Consider the following 23733-nt stretch of genomic DNA (forward strand, 5'->3'; position numbering starts at 1 on the left):
ATGTACTGTAGGCTTGGTTTGAGATGGGGTTTGTGGTGTTGGCTATATTTGGTAGTGCCTATGTAAAAGGTCTAGCATATGTGACTAATGAAATGGATTGAGTAATACAAATTATACAGAAGTAAAAAAAAAAAATAGAATAAAAAATATATATATATACTATGTAGGCTACAGTATAATAGTAGGCCTATTAGGCCTATCCTTTATTTGTGTTGTGGAAATTGTTGAATAAAATAATAATAAAAAACACAACGCATAGTTTATTTTGGCGAGATAAAAAAATGGCTAGTTGAACTTCATTTTGGCTGGTAAGAAAAAATATCTACCAGCCAAATTGGCTGCTGGTGGGAAAAGTTAATTTAGAGCCCTGGATAGTACTGTAGCAATCATGGGCACGAACTACCGAAAATTAAATAATCACACTGTCGACATTCCAAACGAGGAATCGTGTGCATCCAGTTATACGCGTCCGACAGAGAAGCCGGAGAGGGCATCACCCGGGGTGCAACTCATTGTAGGACCGCCGCTGCTGTGTATGCTTCAGCCGTGTGTGTAGGTGTGTGTGTGTGTGTGTGTGTACTCACATGTTACCCAGAGCGACGTCTGCGAGCAGTATGAGTCCCACAGGGTTGGACTGTGACGTGTGACAGTAGTTGGCACTCTTGGACACCATGTCAGCGAAATATACACCTTTACCAAACATGTAACCCGTCTGCAGAGAGAGAGACACACACACACACACACACACACACACACACACACACACACACACACACACACACACACACACACACACACACACACACACACACACACACACACACACAGTACTTAGCAAAAGGAGACAACTAGTTCCCCATCTGGTGCATCAGAGGGAAAAGACTAACTGACGCAACACAAGAAGCTGAAGCTGTCCTGCCACAGGAGCAGACACTGACAGTGTGTGTGCCGTGCACAGGCTCTGTGTGTGTGTGTGTGTGTGTGTGTGTGTGTGTGTGTGTGTGTGTGTGTGTGTGAATGAGTGTGTGTGTGTGTGTGTGTGTGTGTGTGTGTGTGTGTGTGTGTGTGTGTGTGTGTGTGTGTGTGTGTGTGTGTGTGTGTGTGTGAGTGAGTGTGCATCCATCACAGGTGCCTCAGGGTGGTGTGATATGTAGCCCTTGAGAAAAAATGCCAGCGTAGTTGGTAGCGCGGGAGCCGTGTACGTGTGTGTGTGTGTGTGTGTGTGTGTGTGTGTGTGTGTGTGTGTGTGTGTGTGTGTGTGTGTGTGTGTGTTATATACCCACCACGGGTGCCTCGGGGGGTGCGATGCGTAACCCTTGTGACAGGATGCCAGCGTAGTTGGTAGCGCGGGAGCCGTGCCACAGCAGCTGCCGGTTATGAAGCTCCTCAAACGGACGGAAACGCTGATACTCACCATCACGCACCACCTTGAAGATCTACACACACACACACACACACACACACACACACACACACACACCAGTTTAGAATACACACGCACGCACGCCACACACACAGTAGTTTAGAATACACACACACAGTAGTTTAGAATACACATACACATCCACACAGTAGGTTAGAACACACACGAACATACACACACACACACATACACACAAACACACGCACACACACACACACACACACACACACACACGCGCACACACACACACGCGCACACGCACGCACGCACACGCTTACCTCCTCCACCTCCAGTGTGTAGGTGTTGTGTGTAGCAGCGTGTGTGTTCTTCACATAATCCAAGATGACTTGAGCTTCATGTGTGGACTTGTCAACCACCTGCAACACACACACACACACACACACACACACACACACACACACACACACACACACACACACACACACACACACACACACACACACACACACACACACACACACACACACACACACACACACACACACACACACACACACACACACACACACACACACACACACACACACAGAAATAAAACGTGTTTTTTCTCTCTCCTGTAGCCAATGACAAGTATATTTGAGCCCAACATTCCACTGTTCTCCATATATACACACGTCATTGCCTGCAGCTACTTGGTCTGTGGGATACACGGTCACATCATGTGCATCTAAAATTTGGCAGGTTGCGATCTGTTTATTTTGTAAACTCATTCATCATCATCCCCATCATTTTTAGTTCTCTTTAGGCATCTTTACATTAGCACGTTAGGAAACCGTCAGACGTTCCATCGAAGGGCAACGCCTAATTTTTCGTCTTTACGCCGCCCAACTTCAGGTGAACTGGCACGATTTATGGAATTTCACCAGATGTGGTTCCTAGCGTGTGAAGCCTAGTTGCCCGCTCTGTAACTGATTGGCAGTCATGCGCAATCATTTCAATGCTCCACCCACACACTTGGCTTTTATACAGCCTGGTTTTACAAGTAGACAATTGGACATTGACCAAGCAAGTGTGTAATTTTGTGACTCCAGTCTGTGGCCAAGTAAGCAGTTGTCAAGGAATTGTGTAAAGGAATTGTGCTTTTTTTGCAGTGATGGTCGGCATTACTGACCCCTTTATATAAAATCAAATCCATGTTGGCTATTTCCATGCAAGCCCATTTCGGAAGGTCCGTCCTTCTCAGACGATGTGTTGGGACCAGAAGACTAGCCACAAAGCTGCTTGTGTTTTTAACTATGAGGCCTAGCAACAGAGCATAAAAATTACCAGGGCATGAGAAGTAGTGTAGATAACTCGCGCAGTACACAAAGTTACACATGTTACACAAAGGCACCGAAGACAAAAACAGTGCGAACATTGAAAATACGAGTGAGAACACGCAGAGAAGATAATCGTGCATCCTGCGCCATGGAATACTACTTCACAGGCATGGGAGAGAGGGAGAGAGTGTGCTTGTGGGACCTGTGCACACGTGACTGTTGCAAGCAAGGAATAACCTCTCCCTGGAAATAGTTTTTGGAACATGGGATGTCCGCTATTAACTTGCATCCTGGTTCGCAAGCTTTGCACTGACACAGCCAATGCAGTTCTACTAGAATACAGTCCAGCCTGTCAATACAATTCACAAGACGACTTGCCCTTTGAGTTACTGTTATCATTGATGAGGACTCGTTGCTCGTGTTATTAACTATGGCGTGTTTTCAAAAGACACAGATATACCCTGTGTTCTCGTGGTCACTCCCAGCTGCTGCTCGCTCCACCGTCGTGAAAAAAAACATACCAAACAACTTCAGTCAACCTTCATGCATTATGTATGAAGCCTAGAACGTAGCACTGTGCCAATGTAAAGATGCCTTTTGTTAATGTTGTATTTCTCCATGCTGTTTGCTCATAGGGATGACCATCCTTTATGAACCAGAGATGGCAATATCTCTGCCCCCATCTGTGTGTGTGTGTGTGCATGTGAATGTGTGTGTGTGTGTGTGTGTGTGTGTGTGTGTGTGTGTGTGTGTGTGTGTGTGTGTGTGTGTGTGTGTGTGTGTGTGTGCATGTGAATGTGTGTGTGTGTGTGTGTGTGTGTGTGTGTGTGTGTGGTTCCCTCGATGTGTGCGTGTGGCTTCTCGTAGTTGATTTTAATTGGGTCCTTCTTTAGTGTGTGTGTGTGTGGTTACCTCTATTTGTGTGTTTAGTTTCTCGTAGTTGATGTCTATTGGGTCCTTCCTGTTATCCTCAGCTCCGCCCCTCAATAGACTGTAGGCCACCTCGATATCCAACAGGTTATCCAGCATCTGCACCTTAGCCTACACACACACACACACACACACACACACACACACACACACACACACACACACACACACACACACACACACACCAGGTTATCCAGCATCTGAATTTTAGCCTGCACGCACGCACACACACAGAAACACGGTTATCCAGCATAATAATTATGTTCTCTGCCGTTACCTGGATGAAGAGAAAAAGAGAGAGAGAGAGAGAGAGAGAGAGAGAGAGAGAGAGAGAGAGAGAGAGAGAGAGAGAGAGAGAGAGAGAGAGAGAGAGAGAGAGAGAGAGAGAGAGAGAGAGAGAGAGAGAGAGAGAGAGAGAGAGAGAGAGAGAGGTTGTGTGTGTGTGTACCTGGATGTAGTCTAGGTTGCTCAGCAGTGGGGGTTTCTTCATGCCGAAGTCGTGGGGGATCAGCGTGTAGAAGCGATTGGAGAGATCCAAAATGGTGGACTCAGACGCACTGTCAGACACCGCCTGAAAAACACACACACACACACACACACACACACACACACACACACACACACACACACACACACACACACACACACACACACACACACACACACACACACACACACACACACACACACACACACACACACACACACACACACACACACAAACACACACACACACACACAAAACAAACTGTTAACACATTCAGTATTTTAGACCATTGTTGACATTTTTAGATGCGCCCTAGCATCTCTTTAAGAGGGTATATGTCCGTCCGACCGTCTGAAACACATTCTTCAAATCGGTCAAAAGCCCAAAACACTACCTTCAGCGCCATTAGGCGCATCTTTTGTCCGCCTGTTGAACTTGTTAGCCATGACACTTCACTGGGCATCTTGGCACCACAGTGACTCATTTCTGCATAGTGTGTGTACATCTTGTACTATGCTGAGTGGTGCATAGGCGTTCTGTGTGTGTGTGTGTGTGTGTGTGTGTGTGTGTGTGTGTGTGTGTGTGTGTGTGTGTGTGTGTGTGTGTGTGTGTGTGTGTGTGTGTGTGTGTGTGTGTGTGTGTGTGTGTGTGTGTGTGTACCTGTTGTACTTCGCTGAGTAGTGCGTAGGCGTTCTGTATCTGTCTTTTGCTCAGTTTCCCCAGTGGCATCTTCTGTAGGTCGATCTGTAAGGGAGAGAACACACACACAAACATTAATAACGCACAAAACATACGTCGCACACACGTATCAGTAACAAACAGCACAACATGTGTCACGTCACGACAGACACACACACATTTCAAACTTCACCTTGACTTTCATGCTCTCCACATCAAATATTGCGCGAATTAGATATTACACCCACACACCCATTCTCTCTCACACATTTTCTTATGCACGCACGCACGCGCACACGCACGCACGCACGCACACGCACACGCACACGCACACGCACACGCACACACACACACACACACGCACACACACACACGCACACACACACACACACACACACACGCACACACACACACTCTTTGTTACACACACACACACACCACCTACCTCGAACTCCACCATGGCTTTCTTCATGCTCTCCACATCGAATATGGTCCTTATGAGCTCCTGTACTGGTTTGGCCAGCTGGGACTTTGTGCCCGCACTAGCAGTCAACTTCTTCACTGCCTCCTCATCCTGTGGAGACAACAATTACACGCACACGCACAAGCGCGGAAATCCATGCATGCATGCATGCGCAAACATGCACACACGCACGGGAACCCATGTGCACACGCACACACACACACACGGGCACAAACACACACACATTAACACTAGATTAGATTTGGTGTCGGCACTGGTAGTCAGCAGTGCTTGACATTTTTTTTTCCGCTTCCCAGCCATTTTGGCTAGTGGTTTTCCTGACTCACTAGCCATTGGGCCTTTTCACAAGCCATAATTTTCTTAACCATGATAGTGGCTTTAATTAATTATATAATAGGCTGTAATAATGTAATGCAGGCCAATATAAAATAACATAATATAAAATAACATAATATAATATAATATACACTGTGTGCAGAATTATTAGGCAAACAAGTTTTTTGACAATATCGTCCATTTTATGCATATTGTCCGACACCACCTTGTATGGACATGAACACCTATTGGATTTAAGCATTCCAGGTCATTCATATTGGTATAATAGGAGACGGTGTGAACGAAGGAGCCCAATACCCTATATCAGGGCAAAATTAGTGTGCATAATTATTAGGCAACTTTGTTTTCCTCTCAGAAAATTAGCCACAAAAGAGATCTAACAAACTCTGTAAAGACTATAAAACAATTTTGAAGTCTTCTAGAAGGGTGTGGCTGTCTTGAAATATTGGTCAGATCCATCTAATGCACCGTTACAAGCCATCAGTGTCATATGACGTGTGCCCACAAAGTAACTGCCAGATTGAGAAGAATTGAAGATGAGACTACCACAAAAGTATTACCTCCATTGCTGTTATATTCCAGAACTGAAACCTACATTGAGTGTCTACAAGAACATAGTATTCAGCACTCAGAGACATGGCCAGGGTAAAACAGGCTGAAACCTGAAGACAACTCAACAAGAAACTTAAGTCAAGACTGGGTCAAGAAATGTCATTTTCAATGGTTTTATGAACTAGTGAAAGTGACTGTTAATGGACCAGGTTGATGAGCCTATGGCTAGATCAGTGATGTGCACACTCAGATCAGTTCCCGAGTTCCACTCAAATACCAGCAGATTACTGCATAAATACCATTGTCTTCGTAAATTATGTGATTTTCTCCCTCTAAAAGATCCAGCCATGGGTTCATCCACCCTGTCTGTCAAGAGTCACTTTCCCAAGTCCATAATACCTTTGAAAACTCTGTCCCCAGGTATTTTTGACCCAGTCTTGACTTAATTAACTTGTTGAATGGTTGTCTGGTGTCATCCTATCTTACCTTGGCCATGTCTCTGAGCGCTCAATACCCTGTTCTTTTGGACACTCGGTGTTGGTTTCTGTTCTGGAATATGATAGGACTGCAGGGTAATATTTTTTTGTAGCTTCACGTTAAATTCTTCTCAATCTTTGGCAGTGACATTTCTTAAGAGACTGATGACTTTGTAACGGTGCATCTGATAGTTCTGTGCGAACGTGACCAACATCTTGCTAATTTCAAGACAGCCACATCCCTCTAGAACACTTCAAAATTGTTTATAGACATTTCAGAGTTTGTTAGATCTGTTTTGTGGCCCATTTTCCCAGAAGAAAACAAATTTGCCTAATAATTATGCACACCTGATATAAGGTGTTGGGCACCTTCGACTACACCCCCATCTTATTATACAAATATGCATGACCTGGAATGCTTAAATCCAATAGGTTTTCATGTTCATATAGATTGCTGTTGGAAAATATGCATAAAAAAGACAATATGGTCAAAAAAACATGTTTGCCTAATAATTCTGCACACAGTGTAATACAGTATAATATAATATGCTATAGGGCCTAATAATTAGAATTGTTAAGCCTATTAACTGGTCCATGCATGCATGCTATGGAAAGAACAGATTTACTGATCTGAGGAATGGCATAGCCTATATTGACCATGCAGAAACACCAAGCGCAGTGTTGTGGAAGGGCACAAATGTGAGCTACACGAGAGCAAAATATTTTCTTCGATCTGAAGGGCACTTTCTTCATATCATATAGGCCTATCTGTAGAGGTCGCCGTCCAAATTGATGCGCAAAGTAGATAGCGCAAAGTCATTGCCAAGTTCGCCTGTCCTCGGTCATGGATGTGGAATAACACCTCTTCTGGAATATTTTCTTATAAAAGTATCCACTAGAAAGCACACACAGATGCGGTAACCAGAGCCATACAGAGGGAGAGTTACGCGAATGGAGGACCAGGAAATAAATTGCAGCCCCGCCTTTCAACGAGATCGAGGTCGTGCCTAAAGCGGCTGTCTTTCCATAGACTCAACATAGAACCACCACATAAAAAGCCAAAAATAAGGACTAATGAACTATACTGCGAGGTAATCACCACAAATAAACTATCAAGTGTCTCTTTAATGATAATCACAACAGTTTTACCATCTGTAATGTTTATATTAAGTTATTACTACGAATAGTGAGTCTTGTCATATTCCCTGCATTGCATCGCATTGCATTTGCTGTGTGCTACGCCCACTTCTAGGCACTAACATTCGCAACGCTAAGCAGTTCCGAGACGCTAAAACAGCTAATTTTGCTAATGCGGAAGTCGGCCCTAGGACACAGTGGAGATTGCCCGACTCTCCCTCTGTATGGCTCTGGCGGTAACTACAGAAGGGGCTACGACTCCCTTTCATTCCGTTTAATAGTGAGTTGTTTAAAATACAAACTGACGCAAGGCGAGACGGGCACCTGCGAAGGGAGATGCTTTTGTGCAGTCTGGAAGGCTACTACTGCGCGTTGTTTAAGCCCGGTTTGACAGTCGGGAACAACAGCACAAGAATGGAGGAATGTTAAGGTATGAAGACATACAGGCAAATCAGAAAATGATTTAAACCGAACATTATTAATGCCACATGTGTCCTTGTCTTATCACAGCGCTAATTAGTCTCGAGACTTTCACAAGACGGACTGACGTGTTCTCCTCCCGCCTTGGTCATTTTAATGTCCACTAGGCTACTACTAAGTATTGTACTAATGACAGATCGCAAAACATTTCAGTTGAGATGAACTTCGCTACTTTATTTTCACGTAAAGGTTTTCAGTGACATTTCCAAACGCACGCTGATGTGCCGGTAGCTCGCTGCCACTCCTCTTCACAAGACTAGCTCTATCAGACTCTTGCCGTGCGTGAGACACAGGTGGCATGTGACACAGGTGCTTCATGGGTATTGTAGTCTCGCGAAATCGCATTGTATTGCTTTTGTAGCAAAGACGGTCAGAGGAAAAAAACTACAAAATGCGGTGCCTCAGCATTCAGAATAGTAAGTGACCCGCCAGAATGGCTAGTGAACCTTTGGTATCTACTAGCCAAAGCTGAAATTCAACCGCATTTGGCTAGCGTGTGTGTTAGTGTCGAGCCCTGGTAGTAAGCTTAAAAAGCATACATAAGTCCAGACAGGGTGTTTGTTTGTTTGTTTACATTTATGGCCAAATATGCAACTGTGGCTATTTCATGGCCAGTACAGGTAATAGAAGTCCAGACAGGGTGAAATGGCATTTAGTCATTATGCTGACAAATGTTGGAACCAGCTTCCTGTTCAAATTGAAACTGCCCCAACTGTAGCTTGTTTTAAAAATCATCTGCCTTTGGTGATAGTTAGTTATCTGCTATCTATAATTCAAAACATCTTTTCTTCTTCTCTTTTCTTTCTCTACTTTCTAGTACATTGAATAACAGTTTTTGTTTGATAATGTGCTATATAAACAATATGGATAGATAGATTGATTGATATTGAGTGTGTGTGTGCATGCGTGTGTGTGTGCGTTTGAGTGTGTACCTGTCCGTAATCTATCTCCAGTGGGTAGAACTTGTTTGGGTATTTGTTGAATGAGGAGGATCCGAACATGTTGCCGGTCTTCTCCTGGTACACGGTTCTGAAGTTGTCGATCGCAGAGTTCTTCTCGTAGAACTTGTCAAGCTTATTGCCCCCGATGGTGGTACCCACTCGTCCCCACGAACGGAACACCCAGTACCTAAACACACACACACACACACACACACACACACACACACACACACACACACACACACACACACACACACACACACACACACACACACACACACACACACACACACACAAGCTTTATTATACCTGATGGTGGTACCCACTCACCCACACGAGCAGAACACCCAGTGCCTACACACACACACGCGCACACACACACACGTCTTACCTTTTCTGTACGTCGTCCTCCAGCAGCTGTAGCTTGTAGTAGGAGTTTGTTCCGCGCACTATGTCCACCAGACCAAGGGTGGCGCTGTAGATCGCTCCGTTCTGGTCCAACACATGGGCACAGTTCTCAAGACCTGCAGGACACATACACACACACACACACACACACACACACACACACACACACACACACACACACACACACACACACACACACACACACACACACACACACACACACACACACACACACACTTCTTGAACCAAACCATGTTCAGTGTATTATTGACGCTTATTTTGTGTGTCCGTGTGTATGTGTGTGCGTGTGTAAATATGTTGGTCTGCGTGTCTGTGTGACACAGACCTCAGTTTGTGTGTGTGTGTGTGTGTGTGTGTGTGTGTGTGTGTGTGTGTGTGTGTGTGTGTGTGTGTGTGTGTGTGTGTGTGTGTGTGTGTGTGTGTGTGTGTGTGTGTACCCGAGTCTGGGTCCACTGCAGCTCCTCCCTTCACTGTCAGCTTCATGGTCTTGGACTTACTGCTTCCTGTTGACAGACAGACAGACAGATAGACACACACACACACACACCTTAGCACTCCACACACTTATAACAAATAAGACAAAAATATACTCTTCAGATTTGATGTTTGAACTTTGAAGTGCTTTAGAACTGACATTACATACAAAGTAACTGTGTCACTCACTCACTCACACACACACACACACACACACACACACACACACACACACACACACACACACACACACACACACACACACACACACACACACACACACACACACACACACACACACACACACACACACACACACACACAAACACACACACACAAACACACACAAACACTACCTTCCTCCTCCTTCACCCTGCCTGTGCTCTTGGCTGCAGGGGCTCCGGTGGACTTGGAGGCCGCAGATGGAGCCTGGGTCTCGAGTTTGACCTCAGCCCCCCAGGGGGAGATTCCGTGGAGGGAGAGCAGCTCCTGGAGGCTCTTGCCCGAGCCCTGGATGTCCTGGAGGAAATCTTCACTCACAACTCGAACGCCGGCCTCCTTAGCCTCCTCCATCTTCTTACTCATCTTCTCAACCTCCTCTGCAAACACACATGCACACACACATGTCTAGATTGGTTGTACGTCATTTGCATAGCTATGGAAATTTACAGACTTGTTCTTGATGACTTGTCCAAGTGGGAACGTATAAATAATTAATGGCAGTGACCCAAGGATTAAGCCCTGGGGGACTCCACGGTTCAAATAAGTTGCTGATGATGAGGTGTAGGCCTTAAATGTCAACAAAAAAACCCTCTTTGTTAGCAGTATAACACAAGCACACACACACTACTCACTGCGTGTGCTGATGCATAGTGTAGCTTTAGTGGCGGTTCCAGTGATCTTGCCCCCGAGCTGCTCCACTGCTGCCTTCAGCTCGTCCTTATTCTTACTCAGCTTACCCACCGCCAGCAGCTTCAGACCAGACAGGGGCTTATCTACACACACACACACACACACACACACACACACACACACACACACACACACACACACACACACACACACACACACACACACACACACACACACACCACAAAGAGAAAGGACCACATTATTATCGTTACACATACTCATGTCCTAATACACATACATAAGGCTGCTTACACAAGGCGGGACAGAAGCGATTTTTACGGGCGGTGCGAAAATACATGGAAACATATCTGTCCTTCCAGGCCAACCGGCGGTAGTCAGGCGTCAGCGGCGCGGGAGCTGGCTCCACTCCACGCTGCATTTGGAAAATATAACGAGCGCATTTTTCACGCCAGCGACTGGCGGTGTGCCATTCAAATGAATGGCAAAGTAACACGCTAGCTTTGTCGGTGGGGGGGAATTTGAACTGGACTGGCCGAGCACGCCGACTAAGCAGAAATACCTCAATCGTCTCGCTTCCGTTCCGCGATGCCTCAGTAAGTCACTTTTACATAGTTCTGCATTCGGTTCTAGGCTTCATAAATATTCAGGAAAGTTGGCGGGGGGTTGACGGTACTGGTTTGGTACACGTTTACATAGCAGAGTTCTGTAGGCGAGCAGCCACGTTAACACAGTGTTCATGGCCAGGCTTAATAACACAAATGAAAGAGTCCTCATCAAAATGATAACAGTTACTCATTATTCACTAGGCAAGTCGTCTTGTGAATTGTAGGCAATTGGATATTGAAGTTGGACTGTAGATGTTAGCCGTAGTAACTGTAGCCTTCCCTCTGTCTAGCCAAAGTGCATTTGTAAACCAAGAAGCAAATAAATGAATAGCCAGACGTCCCGTCGTCCGAAAACTACTTTTGGGGACAGGGACGTAACCAGACATTTTCAAATACCGAACTGCGAACTGATTAGTGTGGTTTATGAAGACTTTTTGCAATGTTTATATTTCTCCCGTCAGAACGGCTTTTCATAAGAAGGCTTGGAGCTTCCGACATGGCTTCATGGAAATGGCGAAATATAATAGCTAGGCCTAGTTTACAAAAATGTGTCGATAATGCTGTCTGCACAAAAAACACAATTCCTTGACAACTCATTCCTTGGCCAAGGACTGGAGTCACTTTAAAGAACATAATTGCTTGACCAATTTCCTATTGTCTAGCCCATTGTTTCCCAAACTATGGTACGCGTACCCCCAGGGGGTACGCAAGGTGATGGCAGGGGGTACGCGAGAAGATTTTTTTTAAAAATGCAGGAAAAAAGATCAATAGCCTTTAATATTCGAATCAGGCATGGGCATTGATGTGTTGGGTATTTCATGGGTATTGGTTAAATTGTTTCCTTGTAAACATCGTTTTCAGCACACATCTTAATTTATTTTTCCATGGGGGTTAATCGCAAAATCAGCTGTTGAGGAGAGTCGCGTGCGTGGCACATCTCTGTGTCCTCGAGCAGGAGACGACTCGCTGTGGCAGTCTCCTCCAGTCTGCATAGTGCAGCATCAAATGAATGGCTATTGTTAATAAACAAAGCATTATCACATTACTTTCTGGAGTTGGTGAAGAGTTTCTGGGAATATGTGCTTCAATGGAGCTGAAATGCTACAAGGGGTACGTGATGTGAAAAAGTTTGGGAAGCACTGGTCTAGCCTACTGTAAAAACTGGCGGTAGAAAAGCCATGGTAATTTTTAAAGTGCCTAGGTGGGAATGTTTGCACATGACTGTAAATAGTTACAGAGATGGCAACATGTCACAATTGGAACAAGGCTCTCATGCTCAGAACCACGTCCGAGGCGATTCTAAAATCGACCCTGTCAGAACTGAAGATGGGCAGGGTAAAGACCAAAAGAAATGAAGACATGCCTCGGTAGAACGCAGAACCCTTAGAAACGGCCTATGGAAAGACGGCTATACAGAGACACACAAATGCGCACGCACGTAGACACATACACACACGCGCACACACAGACCTGCGGGTGGGGCCTCTGGCAGTGGTTTGGCCGAGTGGCTGGGTGCGGAGGCTGCAGTGGCAGAGGTGGGAGGAGGAGGAGGGGCCTCTTTGGGGTACATGCGATCCTGACGCTTAAACTTAAACTTCTTCAGGAACGACACCTCATGGAACTCCTACAGGGGAACACAGAAACACACACACGAACATACACACACACATACAAAAGTTAGACACACATGCGTGCATACTTGGGCGGTTGACGTGACGCCTTGTTTTTTCGTAACATTGGTTAAAAACCTACAAAACTGTTATTTTTCCTTTAAAAAACAAATGTCAATGAAAGAGGATGTGGTACATTATGTTTCATATTAGTCTTAGATGAGAAGAAACATTTTTGTTAAGATTTATGTAAATTTATATGTCAAATATCCTGCGGTGTGACTGTAACATTAATGAAACCTGGAATATAATATATATATAAATTAACCAACAACATTTTGAATAATGTATGAAGCATTTAGCATGATTGCATAAGTATTAACTTGATATTAAGATATGTGAATGTGAAAAAAACTCAAGACAGTAATATTAACTGCAAGTTCAATTTCATAACACAAATTGCGTCCTGTGGGGTGACATTTATCTCAATGTTTGTGAATGGGCAGCTGGAAGGCCAACTACAAGGGTCTTAAAGACTGGCTCCTAACCAGTGAGTACCTCAGTTATTGGAGAGTGCTGTGGAGGTTTAAGGTGACTATTAACCTCTTAATATGTCTTCATATTGCAATGTTTCTGTCACACAATGTTTAGGTTCATTTTATGGTGTCCTGTGGTGTGACTGTTCTTATAGAATGAAAAAAAAATGTTGTAAATGAAAACATATTAAGATTAAACACAATATCATTATCAAGTTTGCATGAGCTCAGATGTCAGTCATGTATACAAAAGGATTAAAATGGACATAATGCAGTGAATTTTCCTGCGCTGTGACATGCCTCTACAATGCAAATCATTTTTTTCAGGAATTGGAAAAACTTTTTTTGCATTACGCCCTTAAACTTCAACCACCCACTTAAAGACTTCAGTCCTTGTAGCTATGCGTATCTTGCAGACACACACGCATGCAGGCACGCACGCACAGACACAGTCTACCTTGGGTGTGGTCCAGTCTTTGCGGTTGGGCGTTTGTGTCTTGAATACACACTTGGTCCATGCGGAGATATCTCCAGTGCAGTAGTAGGCATCGCTCTTGAAGACCAGCTGACCGTGACACTCCTCACACTCTTTCAGAGCACCGAATGCCATGCAGTCCGCCAGGCAGTCCACGATCTACACACACACACACACACACACACACACACACACATATACACATGAGTATGCGCGCGCACACACACACACAGACAAAACATGGCAAGTTGGCCTCACACTCACACCAAAGCACTGACAGGGTTTCTGCACATTTTGGATCACCAAATATAAGACTTTTTAAGACAAATATAAGACCTCTGATGATAAAATATAAGACCACCGCTCGGGGTGAGGCATTGCAATATTGCTAATGTTATTAGTTTGCATTGCTATAATGAAATGTAGGCCTAGTACATCATTATATATAATAAACAATATTATATGACTACTGTGCTTTTATAGTGTAGCCTAGGGTAAACACAGTGTAAGCAGTAGCAAGGTGCAACTGATCTGTAGGCCTACAGACACCATGCATGCATATGGTCAGTTAACTGACAACTGGCATTTAATTGAGGGTCCCACGCATGTTTTGACGGCCTATGGGAAAAATCAGATGAATGTTCATCAAATGCCTTTAAGTGTACACATTAAAAATGGCTCAACAATTCATCATTTCTGATGGATAAATAGTTGAATGCACTTTGCTATTTAGTAGAGAGGACACCTGGTGTCAAAAGGGTTAAATGTATGACTACTCTGAGTGCCGTTCCTCCTCCTCCAGCTCGCTTTATCAGAGACGGGTAGCAGAAGCAAGCGTTCTACTTTGAGCTTAGCCTGTCTATAGTTTGGTGTTCTCTAGATGGGCGCAAGAAACAGCGCACAACTTGGAAGCGATTTCCAGCATGTCCATAACAAGCATTTAGCGCGTTTACCGTTGCCCATCTGGTTACCGATTTGGACATTACGCACCTTGCCAGATCATTGGCTTCGTACATATTCTGTTACTCATCCGATTTCGTATTGCCTCGCGCTCACTTCCTCATGCTGCCATCATGTTAACGAAATCATTTTGCATTTGACAGAGGCATCAAATAGCCTGTCACGTATCTAGAGGCGATTTTGAAAGTGTAGGCTATTGTATGAAGGAACAATTATTTTCGAATACGGTCATAATGGACTTTATGAAATGAACCCTTTACATTTAGCAAACGCTTCTACCCAAACGCGAGGGCATGGCTAACATGCTTACGATAGACAACATTTAATACACTCAACGACTGATTAGGCTATGCGTCCTCCCGACACAGTTAACATCAAGCTTCATATTCCGACGTTGCTTTGGATAGCAGCTAACCGTTTTATTTCTTGTCCTCAAGCCACATTACACTGAACGTGCATCTATCTACCCATCTCGATACACGTTCATATTTTTTCGACTGTTTCTAATAGAACATGCAAGTACTACTAGTAGGCTAGACGCTGCGCCCACAGGTCTGCGGCTGCCCCCCGCTGTGTGGCCAGCGGGCTGCGCTGCGCCACAAACACAGATCCGTTTCCTCTACTTTTCCGCATCTTGATAAGGGACGTATGCCGGTTAAATAAGGTTTATAGCGTCAAAAAATAGACCTTTTTTCTTACACTCAAGCTACCCAGATGAAATATAAGACCTCCCACGTAAATATAATACCACACTTCCAAAAATTGGCGAAATATAATGCTTTATAAGACCTTAAAAAACAAATATCAAAAGTAAGACTTTATAAGACTTTTTAAGGATCCGCGGAGACCCTGACTGACATTACAGCGATATTGCTCCTAGTTCAAAGCCGTCATGTATAGTATAGTGCAGGGTTTATCCAACTGTGGTACATGGCCTGCTACGAGGGGGTCCGTGAGGTGAATTGAGCAATGGCGGATATACTCATGTGTTTTTGTACAGCATTAATGGACATTAAATAGTTTGATTAATTGTATGCTAAAATAGGCTCCCTTTCCATTTTACAGGCTAAATATCAAACTGAAATGGTCCCTCTGAAGTGTAATTTAGTCCCTCTGAAAAGCAACTCCAAGACTTGTCATTAGAGATGCTCCGATCACCATTTTTTGGCCCGATCACTGATACCGGTCACCAAAAATCTTTATCTGCCGATCACCGATCACCCTTTGCATAGTGAGTTCCAGTACCTCCCCTCTGGGCGGAGGCTGGTAGTTCCTGGTTGCAGAACCAATAGGTTCAAAAGCAGTTTTGTCCCAGCTGCAATTACTTTGCTAAACAAGATGTAAAATAAAATAAAAAAATGTATTTTGTAAAAATGCTCTTTGCACTTTAGCTGCACCAGGAGTGTGATGTCACTTCTGCCATGGTGCCACCCCCCCCCCCTGTGTATATGTTGTATGTGTATTTTTTTTCAGTCAAATGTCAAACATTTTTATTTATTTCCATGTGAAGCCTACATGTGTTTTTTAGACTCCATGTTTATGTGTCATGTGTCTTGTGGTTCTGATGTAAGGACAGCCATCTTCTCTTTTATACTGCAAACCCAGTTTACCTTCGGGTACCAATAAAGTTGAACTGAACTGAACTGAACTGATGTCGATCACAGAAATTATTTCCTATTTTTTTAATAGCCTATTAATTATCCTCATTGAATACAATTTCTGTCCATAAACCAATCAATCTTAATTTGCACATGTCGCTTTCACAATGTAGGCCTATTATTAGGCTATTATTATTATTATTATTATTATTATTATTATTATCTTTCAGACTAGTGTTGGTAATATAGCCTAAGTCTACAGTATTAATCAAATTATAAGTTATTGCATAGAATTACTAAAATATTTAAGATTGAATTGAAACTGAAACATTACCAATAGTCTTCTATATAAGAGGGAAAAAAACCCTGTCGCTTTAAGAGAGCCCCTCCTCCTCCCCTCTCTGTCACCGTCCACAGAGCTGCAGTGCTCCGCTACCGTTCTGAGTCTGAGCGAGTCTCAACCATTCTCTGATCTGTCGCCGTTTGGTCTTTCAGCGACTATCAAACTAATCGACAGACTGTCAATTACAACTTCGAAAACAACAACGTTGACATGTTTGCGCTGACAATGTGATACACAAAACATACACAAAACAAGAAAAGTTATAGACAAGCAAAGATGCCTTCTTTTGGTGCAGTTGCAGCTGTGCAGAGCCAGCGCCTATGCAGCGCCAGGTGTAAAGGCAAAATGGTTGTGTGAGGAATTTAATATCTCGCCATCGTTTTTTTGATCGGCATGTTTTTCCGATCACCGATCAGGCTATTTTTAGGCATTATCGGACGATCATGATCGGCAGCCGATCGATCGGAACAACTTTACTTGTCATGCAACAAGTTTCACTGCAATTGACCTTTTGATAGCACTTTTGAGAGACATTGAAGTAAACTAGTCATTGTCTTGTGACATCACGAGGCCACAACCACTTGGGGAGGACGGGAGGTAGGATATTGGAGAGAAGCCCTTACGTTGGACTCTCCAGAGGGCACTTCCTGTCCGTTGGCGATGAGCAGCTCTTTCATGTCGTTGGTGGAGCAGAACTTCTTCAGCTTGTCCTTGATGCCCCAGATCAGCTGGGACTGTTCCTATAAAACACAGACACACACACACACAATGCTGTTTTGGATCTTAAGGCTCGTACACCTCATCAAAGGGCAAGCGACTACAGGGTTGTGGGATACACACACTTCTATCAAGATGCATGACACACGTATGCACGCACGTTTGCACGCACGCATGCACACACACAGCTGTTTTGGGTCTGAAGGTCTGTTCATGATACACCTCATCTGAGATCAAGCAACTACATGGATACACACACTTCTATCAAGATGAAAACACACGCGCGTGCGCGCACACACACACGCACACGCACAAACACACACACACACACACACACACACACACACACACACACACACACACACACACACACACACACACACACACACAGCCCTGTGTGTGTCTTCCATACCTTGAGCTGTGTCTCCAGTTTCTTGTTCTCCTCTTCCTCCTTCTTCAATTTTTTCGGCTCCCCCGCTCCATCGGGCTCATCTCCCTTTCTTTTCCTAGAGAGGGGGGCAGAGCAAGAGAGAGAGAGAGGGAGGGAGGTAAGACGAGCGAGAAAGACAGGGGGAGACAAAGAGAGAGGGGGGGAGGTAAGGAAAGAGAGAGAGAGGGAGGGGGATAAGGAGTGAGGGACGAGATGGAGGAAGAGAGACAGAGAAATAAGTGATGATGTAAGTGATGATACTGTCCATGACCAGCATTATGCTAAGTGTATATGACCTAAGCAACTCAGATAGCTGAGATCGCTGAAGAAGTTTCGCCCTGAATTCGCTTTATTTGCCCTGGACGTGACATTGACATGTTTAATTTAGCAAATCACATACTGTCTTTGGCTTGACAGCCTTGGACATTTGGAGATAAAACATTCCAAATGGTTTTCGACGAACCACGTCAACCTCAATTCCATAATACAGTACTAGCTTGATAGCCTGGGAACTCCCATACTGCCTTTAGTTCTACACAATCGTTTCGATCTGAAAGACAGTATGGCGAGGATGACTCATAACGTACAAGATCATGGTACCTGTGTCATAATGGCCAAGCATTCCGACCTTAACAGTTTCTCTGCCCAATCAGAGAGCAGGGCAGTGTGTCATAATAGCCAAGTATTCTGCCACCTATGGAATTTAATATAGGCAACTCCCCAGACCTAATCTCACTTGTGATTAGGTCTGGTGTTAACCAGGCAACTAGCTTGACTTACATCGCTGAAATTCGCTCTGGTCGCTCAGGTTTCTTCGCTCCTGGCGAATTTGCCTTGGTCGGTTTATTCGCAGACCCTCCATAAAGAAATAGTGTCTTCCATCACTCAGGTAGCATAAGTCGTGCTTGGTATAGACATAACTTTACATTATCCTTAGCCACTTTTATCTAAAGTGACTTCCAATTATTTTTAGTACAGGGTATTGGTTACAGCCTATGAAGCAGTGTGGGATTACATGCCTTGCTCAAGGGCACTTCAGCCATGGAGTGCAGTAGGGAGTGGAAGGGTGGAATTCGAACCGGCAACCCTCTGATCTAAATTCCATGTCCTTAACCACTAGGCCATGGCTGCACATCTGACGACAGTGAGACCTTTCTCCAGACCACTACAAATTAATCAATTAATTAATCTCCACCTGTCTCTCGGGTGAGGCATAATGAGGTCCCCAATACCCCCCTCAGGTGTGGCATTAAGTGACTGTCACCAGTGGCCTCAGGTGATGGTTAATGAGGTCCCCAAACATGAAGAGGAGTGGTGGAGTTGTCCCACCAGGATTCCAACCCAGGCCTCCTGCGCTACCAAACATGCTCTGACTTCTACACCCAACACCAGGGACACAAACACAGTGTTCCATTCTGACAGCCCAACAGTCAACTGGTCGTGGCCGCAAATCAAATCGATTGAAACATAAATTCTTTTGATACTCCACATTTGCATAATATTAAACCTGTCCGAATATTTGCGCTGCATCCCCACTTCACTTGCGTCATAGGAATGAGTGACGAATCTCACTTTGCTTTGTCAAAATTTGCTTACACATGTCACTGGTGTAAAAACTTGTTTGTTGTTGGCACAAACACCAGACAACACCCTCAACCCTCGTGATGAGCGCTCCATCTCCCCTCAGGTGACATGTTATGAAGTCCCCAAAAGCAAACAAATCCATCCCAGGTGTGGCAGTTAGTGACCATCCCCTGTCCCCCTCAGGTGATGGCTGATTAAGTCCCCAATGCTACCTGTCCCCTGAAGTGACACATCACCAAGTCCCCAAAAACATCCCGTGGCGTGACACCAACGCCACTCAGGTGAAATGGCATGTAACAAGGTCCCCAAAACCGCCTACACTCAGGTGAGATACTTACTTTCCAGGCCAAATCTCACCTCTTTTTTCTGGCTTTTGCTATGACAGGAGAGCTGAAGGGGTGGACAGGAAACACACAGAGAGAGAGAGAGAGAGAGAGAGAGAGAGAGAGAGAGAGAGAGAGAGAGAGAGAGAGAGAGAGAGAGAGAGAGCGCGAGAGAGGTTTGGGTAGGGAAATGACCTCAGGCCAGAATCTAACCCAGGTCCCCTGGCATAACAGTTTTTAAAACAACTTTTAAAAGCCATGTACGCCATGACCAAGGCCAATGACGATGCCCATCCTCAAAATCACTCATGATCAAGATGGGTTTTCGTCTTTTTTCAGAAAGTGTGCTCAACTCCCAACTGTTTTTGACAAGGTCTTTGGGTGCAAACAAACAGCAAAGTTCATATTTAGTAGAAAATCCGCACTCGGGTGTAATTCTTGTATTTCTAGTGGGTTAACATGAGAGACGTTTTCGCCTTCCGATTTTTGTACTAAACAAGATGGGGTATTCCCAACTACTGTCCCTTGGATAAATAAATAATGCACAAATACTCATGCCACAGCAAGGACTGGACAGACAGACTGATAGACAGAGAGACAGACAGACACACACACACACACACACACACACACACACACACACGCACACATACACGCACACGCACACTGTGGAAGGGGGACGATAGTAGCATGGGGGACACTGGGTCCCCATAAACAATAGAACCACCTCTGTCAAACACGCACACATGCACACAGCTTCCCTGGGCTCACACCTTATCCAGTCTCTGCATCTCTAAGGCAATCGTTAATTAATTAGGGAAAAACACGTACGCCCGCACGCACACACACACGTGAAACCCATAGCAAGCAAGCCCCTTGGTATGACCCTGGTAGTGTGGGCAGAGGAAAGTATAAAAGAGGACATGCAGACACACTCCACACTGCAGGAGGAGAGGAGAGCAGCAGGAGGAGCAAGAGGAGCAAGAGGAGCAAGAGCAGAGAGAGAGAGAGAGAGAGAGAGAGAGAGAGAGAGAGAGAGAGAGAGAAGAGAGAGAGAGAGAGAGAGAGAGAGAGAGAGGAGGAGAAGAGACGGAGAGACTTCACACAGCAGGAGAGGAGAGGAAGAGGAAAGGAGAGGAGACGCAAAGACTTCAGGAGGAGGAGAGGCGAGGGGAAAGGAGAGGAGACGCAGAGAGGCTTTAGGAGGAGGAGAGGAGCGGTATGAAGAGTGGGAGAGACGAGACGCTGACAGGAGGGTGATGGACAGCAGCCCAATACAGGTAAGAAGCTGCTGCTGCTTTACACACACACGCACACAGCTGCTTTATACTTTTGAAGATTTCCGTTTTAAGATTTCCGTTTGTTAAGATTTGCTGTAAGCTGCTACTGATGTCAGCCATGGGTTTGAGTGCAGGAGGCAATATTTTTACACTGGTGCGAGCTTCAAATGTGTCCTACCAACACCCAAATAAAAATAATACATTAGTTCACAGCCACTATGTGATCTAATGTTCTCCCACTCCTAGGAATGTAACGATATTGCATCGAACGGAGAAATCGCGATACACAGTCACAAGTACTGTATCCCAGTGCAAGAAGGTGGTATTGTGAGATGCCCTTTCAAAGTTCTGTTAGCATTCAATCCAGGAAATAACCACATGATATGATGTGATAGTCCTTTTTTATATTTGAATGTTTGATGTGAAATAATCTTTTTAAATGCTTAATGTGAAATAATCTTTTTTTGTATGTATGCTACTAGGAACCTAAATTTCCTTCAGGATTAATAAATGTTACTCTACTCTACTTTCCAGCTTCAAATCATCATTATTTTTTCTTTACTTTTACAATTATTAGTAGCCTCTTGAAAACTATTCAATTAATAAACCATCATAGTTCTTATTCATAATTTTATTTTATAATGTTGGCAAAGGTGAAAAAAACAAATTAATACATTTAATATGCATTACAAAAGTGTGGGGTGTATCGAACTGTACGTCAAAGATCATGATATGAATCGTTGTGTGTTGAGTGTATCGTTACAGCCCTACCCACCCCCTGCCTTTTCTCCCAAGGGCATGAGTTCCACCGCCACCTCCAGCATTCCTGGGCTTCTCTCCTCAGCTTTACCCAGCCTTGGATCCTCTCTACTGGGCAGCATGGCTCCAACGCTGCCCCCATTCCAGAACACTTCCACCACCGCCAGCCCAGCGCTCCTCTCCTCCCTGGCCAGTCTTGGAGCCTCTATCCCAGGCAGCATGAGTCCAAGCCTTCCCCTGTATGTGTGTGTGTGTGTGTGTGTGTGTGTGTGTGTGTGTGTGTGTGTGTGTGTGTGTGTGTGTGTGTGTGTGTGTGTGTGTGTGTGTGTGTGTGTGTGTGTGTGTGTGTGTGTGTCTACAGAAAAAAGTATACCAGTTAGGGTGCATCAAACACCCCAAGTTTTGAAAATACGGCTCTGCTTTTGCAGTATTGTTCCTTTGTGTGAACATAACTTCCTTGTAAAATCCTATTTTAATTTGATGCATGTTGAAAGGTCGCACAATAGGAGGTTCAAAAAATTAAATGGCAGTGAAGGGGCATTCTTAGCGAAGTCAGTGCAATGTGTGTTCTTATACAAATTTGATAAAACCTAGAAACACAAGTCATTTGGAAGAATGCAACAGTTCCCTATCCGCTCTCCCAGATTTAATCCCTTGTGCATGTTTTTTTTTCTTTTACAGTTTTAGCCCCATGCATTAATCCTTAAGCCATATTCAAACAAACATGTACCCACCCTAGCCAGGTTTTGGGTGCTTGATTTCCTGGGGAAATGGAAAGTCAACTGGAGCATTCTTCCAAATGACTGTCTTTACTAGTTCTAATCAGCCTCAAAACAGACTCGGCACTGATTTAGCTAAAAATGCCCATTCACTACAATACAAAATTGCAAACCTTGTGTGCCACTCTTAATCTCCGAGGGGCGTTTGAGGCATTACTGGTGTGAATGCTAAGTAAATGTGTGCATACACCACACTATATTGTGTGAGAGTGTGTGTGTCTGCCTGGTCTCATCCCCTATGTGACACGGAATTTGTGCATGTTAACAGTACATGTGTATGTGACGATGTGTGTGTGTTTGTATGTTTAAAAAGGGACGTCACCTCTCCCTCCGACCAGTGTCCCTGGTGTTTTCCCTTAAAGGTGTGTGTGTGTCTGTATGGGTGTTTGTCTGTGTACTATGTTCCAGGGTTGCTGATTTTATCTGGAATTATCCAGCTGAAAACATATTGGGCTGTTTTATGTGACAATCCCTTTATGTGCCCTATGTGATGCAGTGGCTGTAAATAGCTTGTGTGTTTAAACAGTAATATGCCCACTACTCCTTCCCTGGCATCTCTGCCATCGTCCCTAAACGTCCCCTAGGTGACGCCGAGGTGCATGTGTGTGTGTGATTCAACAGGAATGCGACCTCCCCTCCTTCCCTTTCCTCTATCTTCTCCTCCTCTCCTCTCTTCTCCTCTACCTTCTCCTCCTCTCCTCTCTTCTCCTCTTCCTTCTCCTCCCCTCCTCTGCTCCCCTCTACCCTCCCACCC

The 23733-nt window shown here is 44.6% G+C and overlaps 2 protein-coding genes across 2 annotated transcripts in view; one reads left to right on the forward strand and one right to left on the reverse strand.

Annotated features, from left to right (window-relative positions):
* parp1 (poly (ADP-ribose) polymerase 1) overlaps window positions 1–23733 on the reverse strand; it is a 46044-nt gene that overhangs the window by 6596 nt on the left and 15715 nt on the right. Inside the window, exons 5-20 of the mRNA XM_063222966.1 lie at window positions 18237–18330; window positions 17731–17847; window positions 14189–14365; window positions 13056–13209; window positions 10962–11102; window positions 10464–10706; window positions 10071–10136; window positions 9596–9728; window positions 9196–9391; window positions 5244–5372; window positions 4781–4864; window positions 4082–4204; window positions 3616–3744; window positions 1702–1800; window positions 1284–1436; window positions 585–712 (exon numbers count right to left, since the gene is read on the reverse strand). Coding sequence (XP_063079036.1) covers window positions 585–712; window positions 1284–1436; window positions 1702–1800; window positions 3616–3744; window positions 4082–4204; window positions 4781–4864; window positions 5244–5372; window positions 9196–9391; window positions 9596–9728; window positions 10071–10136; window positions 10464–10706; window positions 10962–11102; window positions 13056–13209; window positions 14189–14365; window positions 17731–17847; window positions 18237–18330 — 2166 coding nt within the window. The remainder of the gene's footprint in view (window positions 1–584; window positions 713–1283; window positions 1437–1701; window positions 1801–3615; window positions 3745–4081; window positions 4205–4780; window positions 4865–5243; window positions 5373–9195; window positions 9392–9595; window positions 9729–10070; window positions 10137–10463; window positions 10707–10961; window positions 11103–13055; window positions 13210–14188; window positions 14366–17730; window positions 17848–18236; window positions 18331–23733) is intronic.
* LOC134469007 (adenosine receptor A2a-like) overlaps window positions 22273–23733 on the forward strand; it is a 10281-nt gene continuing 8820 nt past the window's right edge. Inside the window, exon 1 of the mRNA XM_063222989.1 lies at window positions 22273–22375. Within this exon, the coding sequence (XP_063079059.1) occupies window positions 22321–22375 (55 nt within the window). The 5' untranslated portion in view covers window positions 22273–22320. The remainder of the gene's footprint in view (window positions 22376–23733) is intronic.

The sequence above is a fragment of the Engraulis encrasicolus genome, chromosome 18, assembly GCF_034702125.1.
Source record: "Engraulis encrasicolus isolate BLACKSEA-1 chromosome 18, IST_EnEncr_1.0, whole genome shotgun sequence".
Classification (NCBI taxonomy): Eukaryota; Metazoa; Chordata; class Actinopteri; order Clupeiformes; family Engraulidae; genus Engraulis; species Engraulis encrasicolus.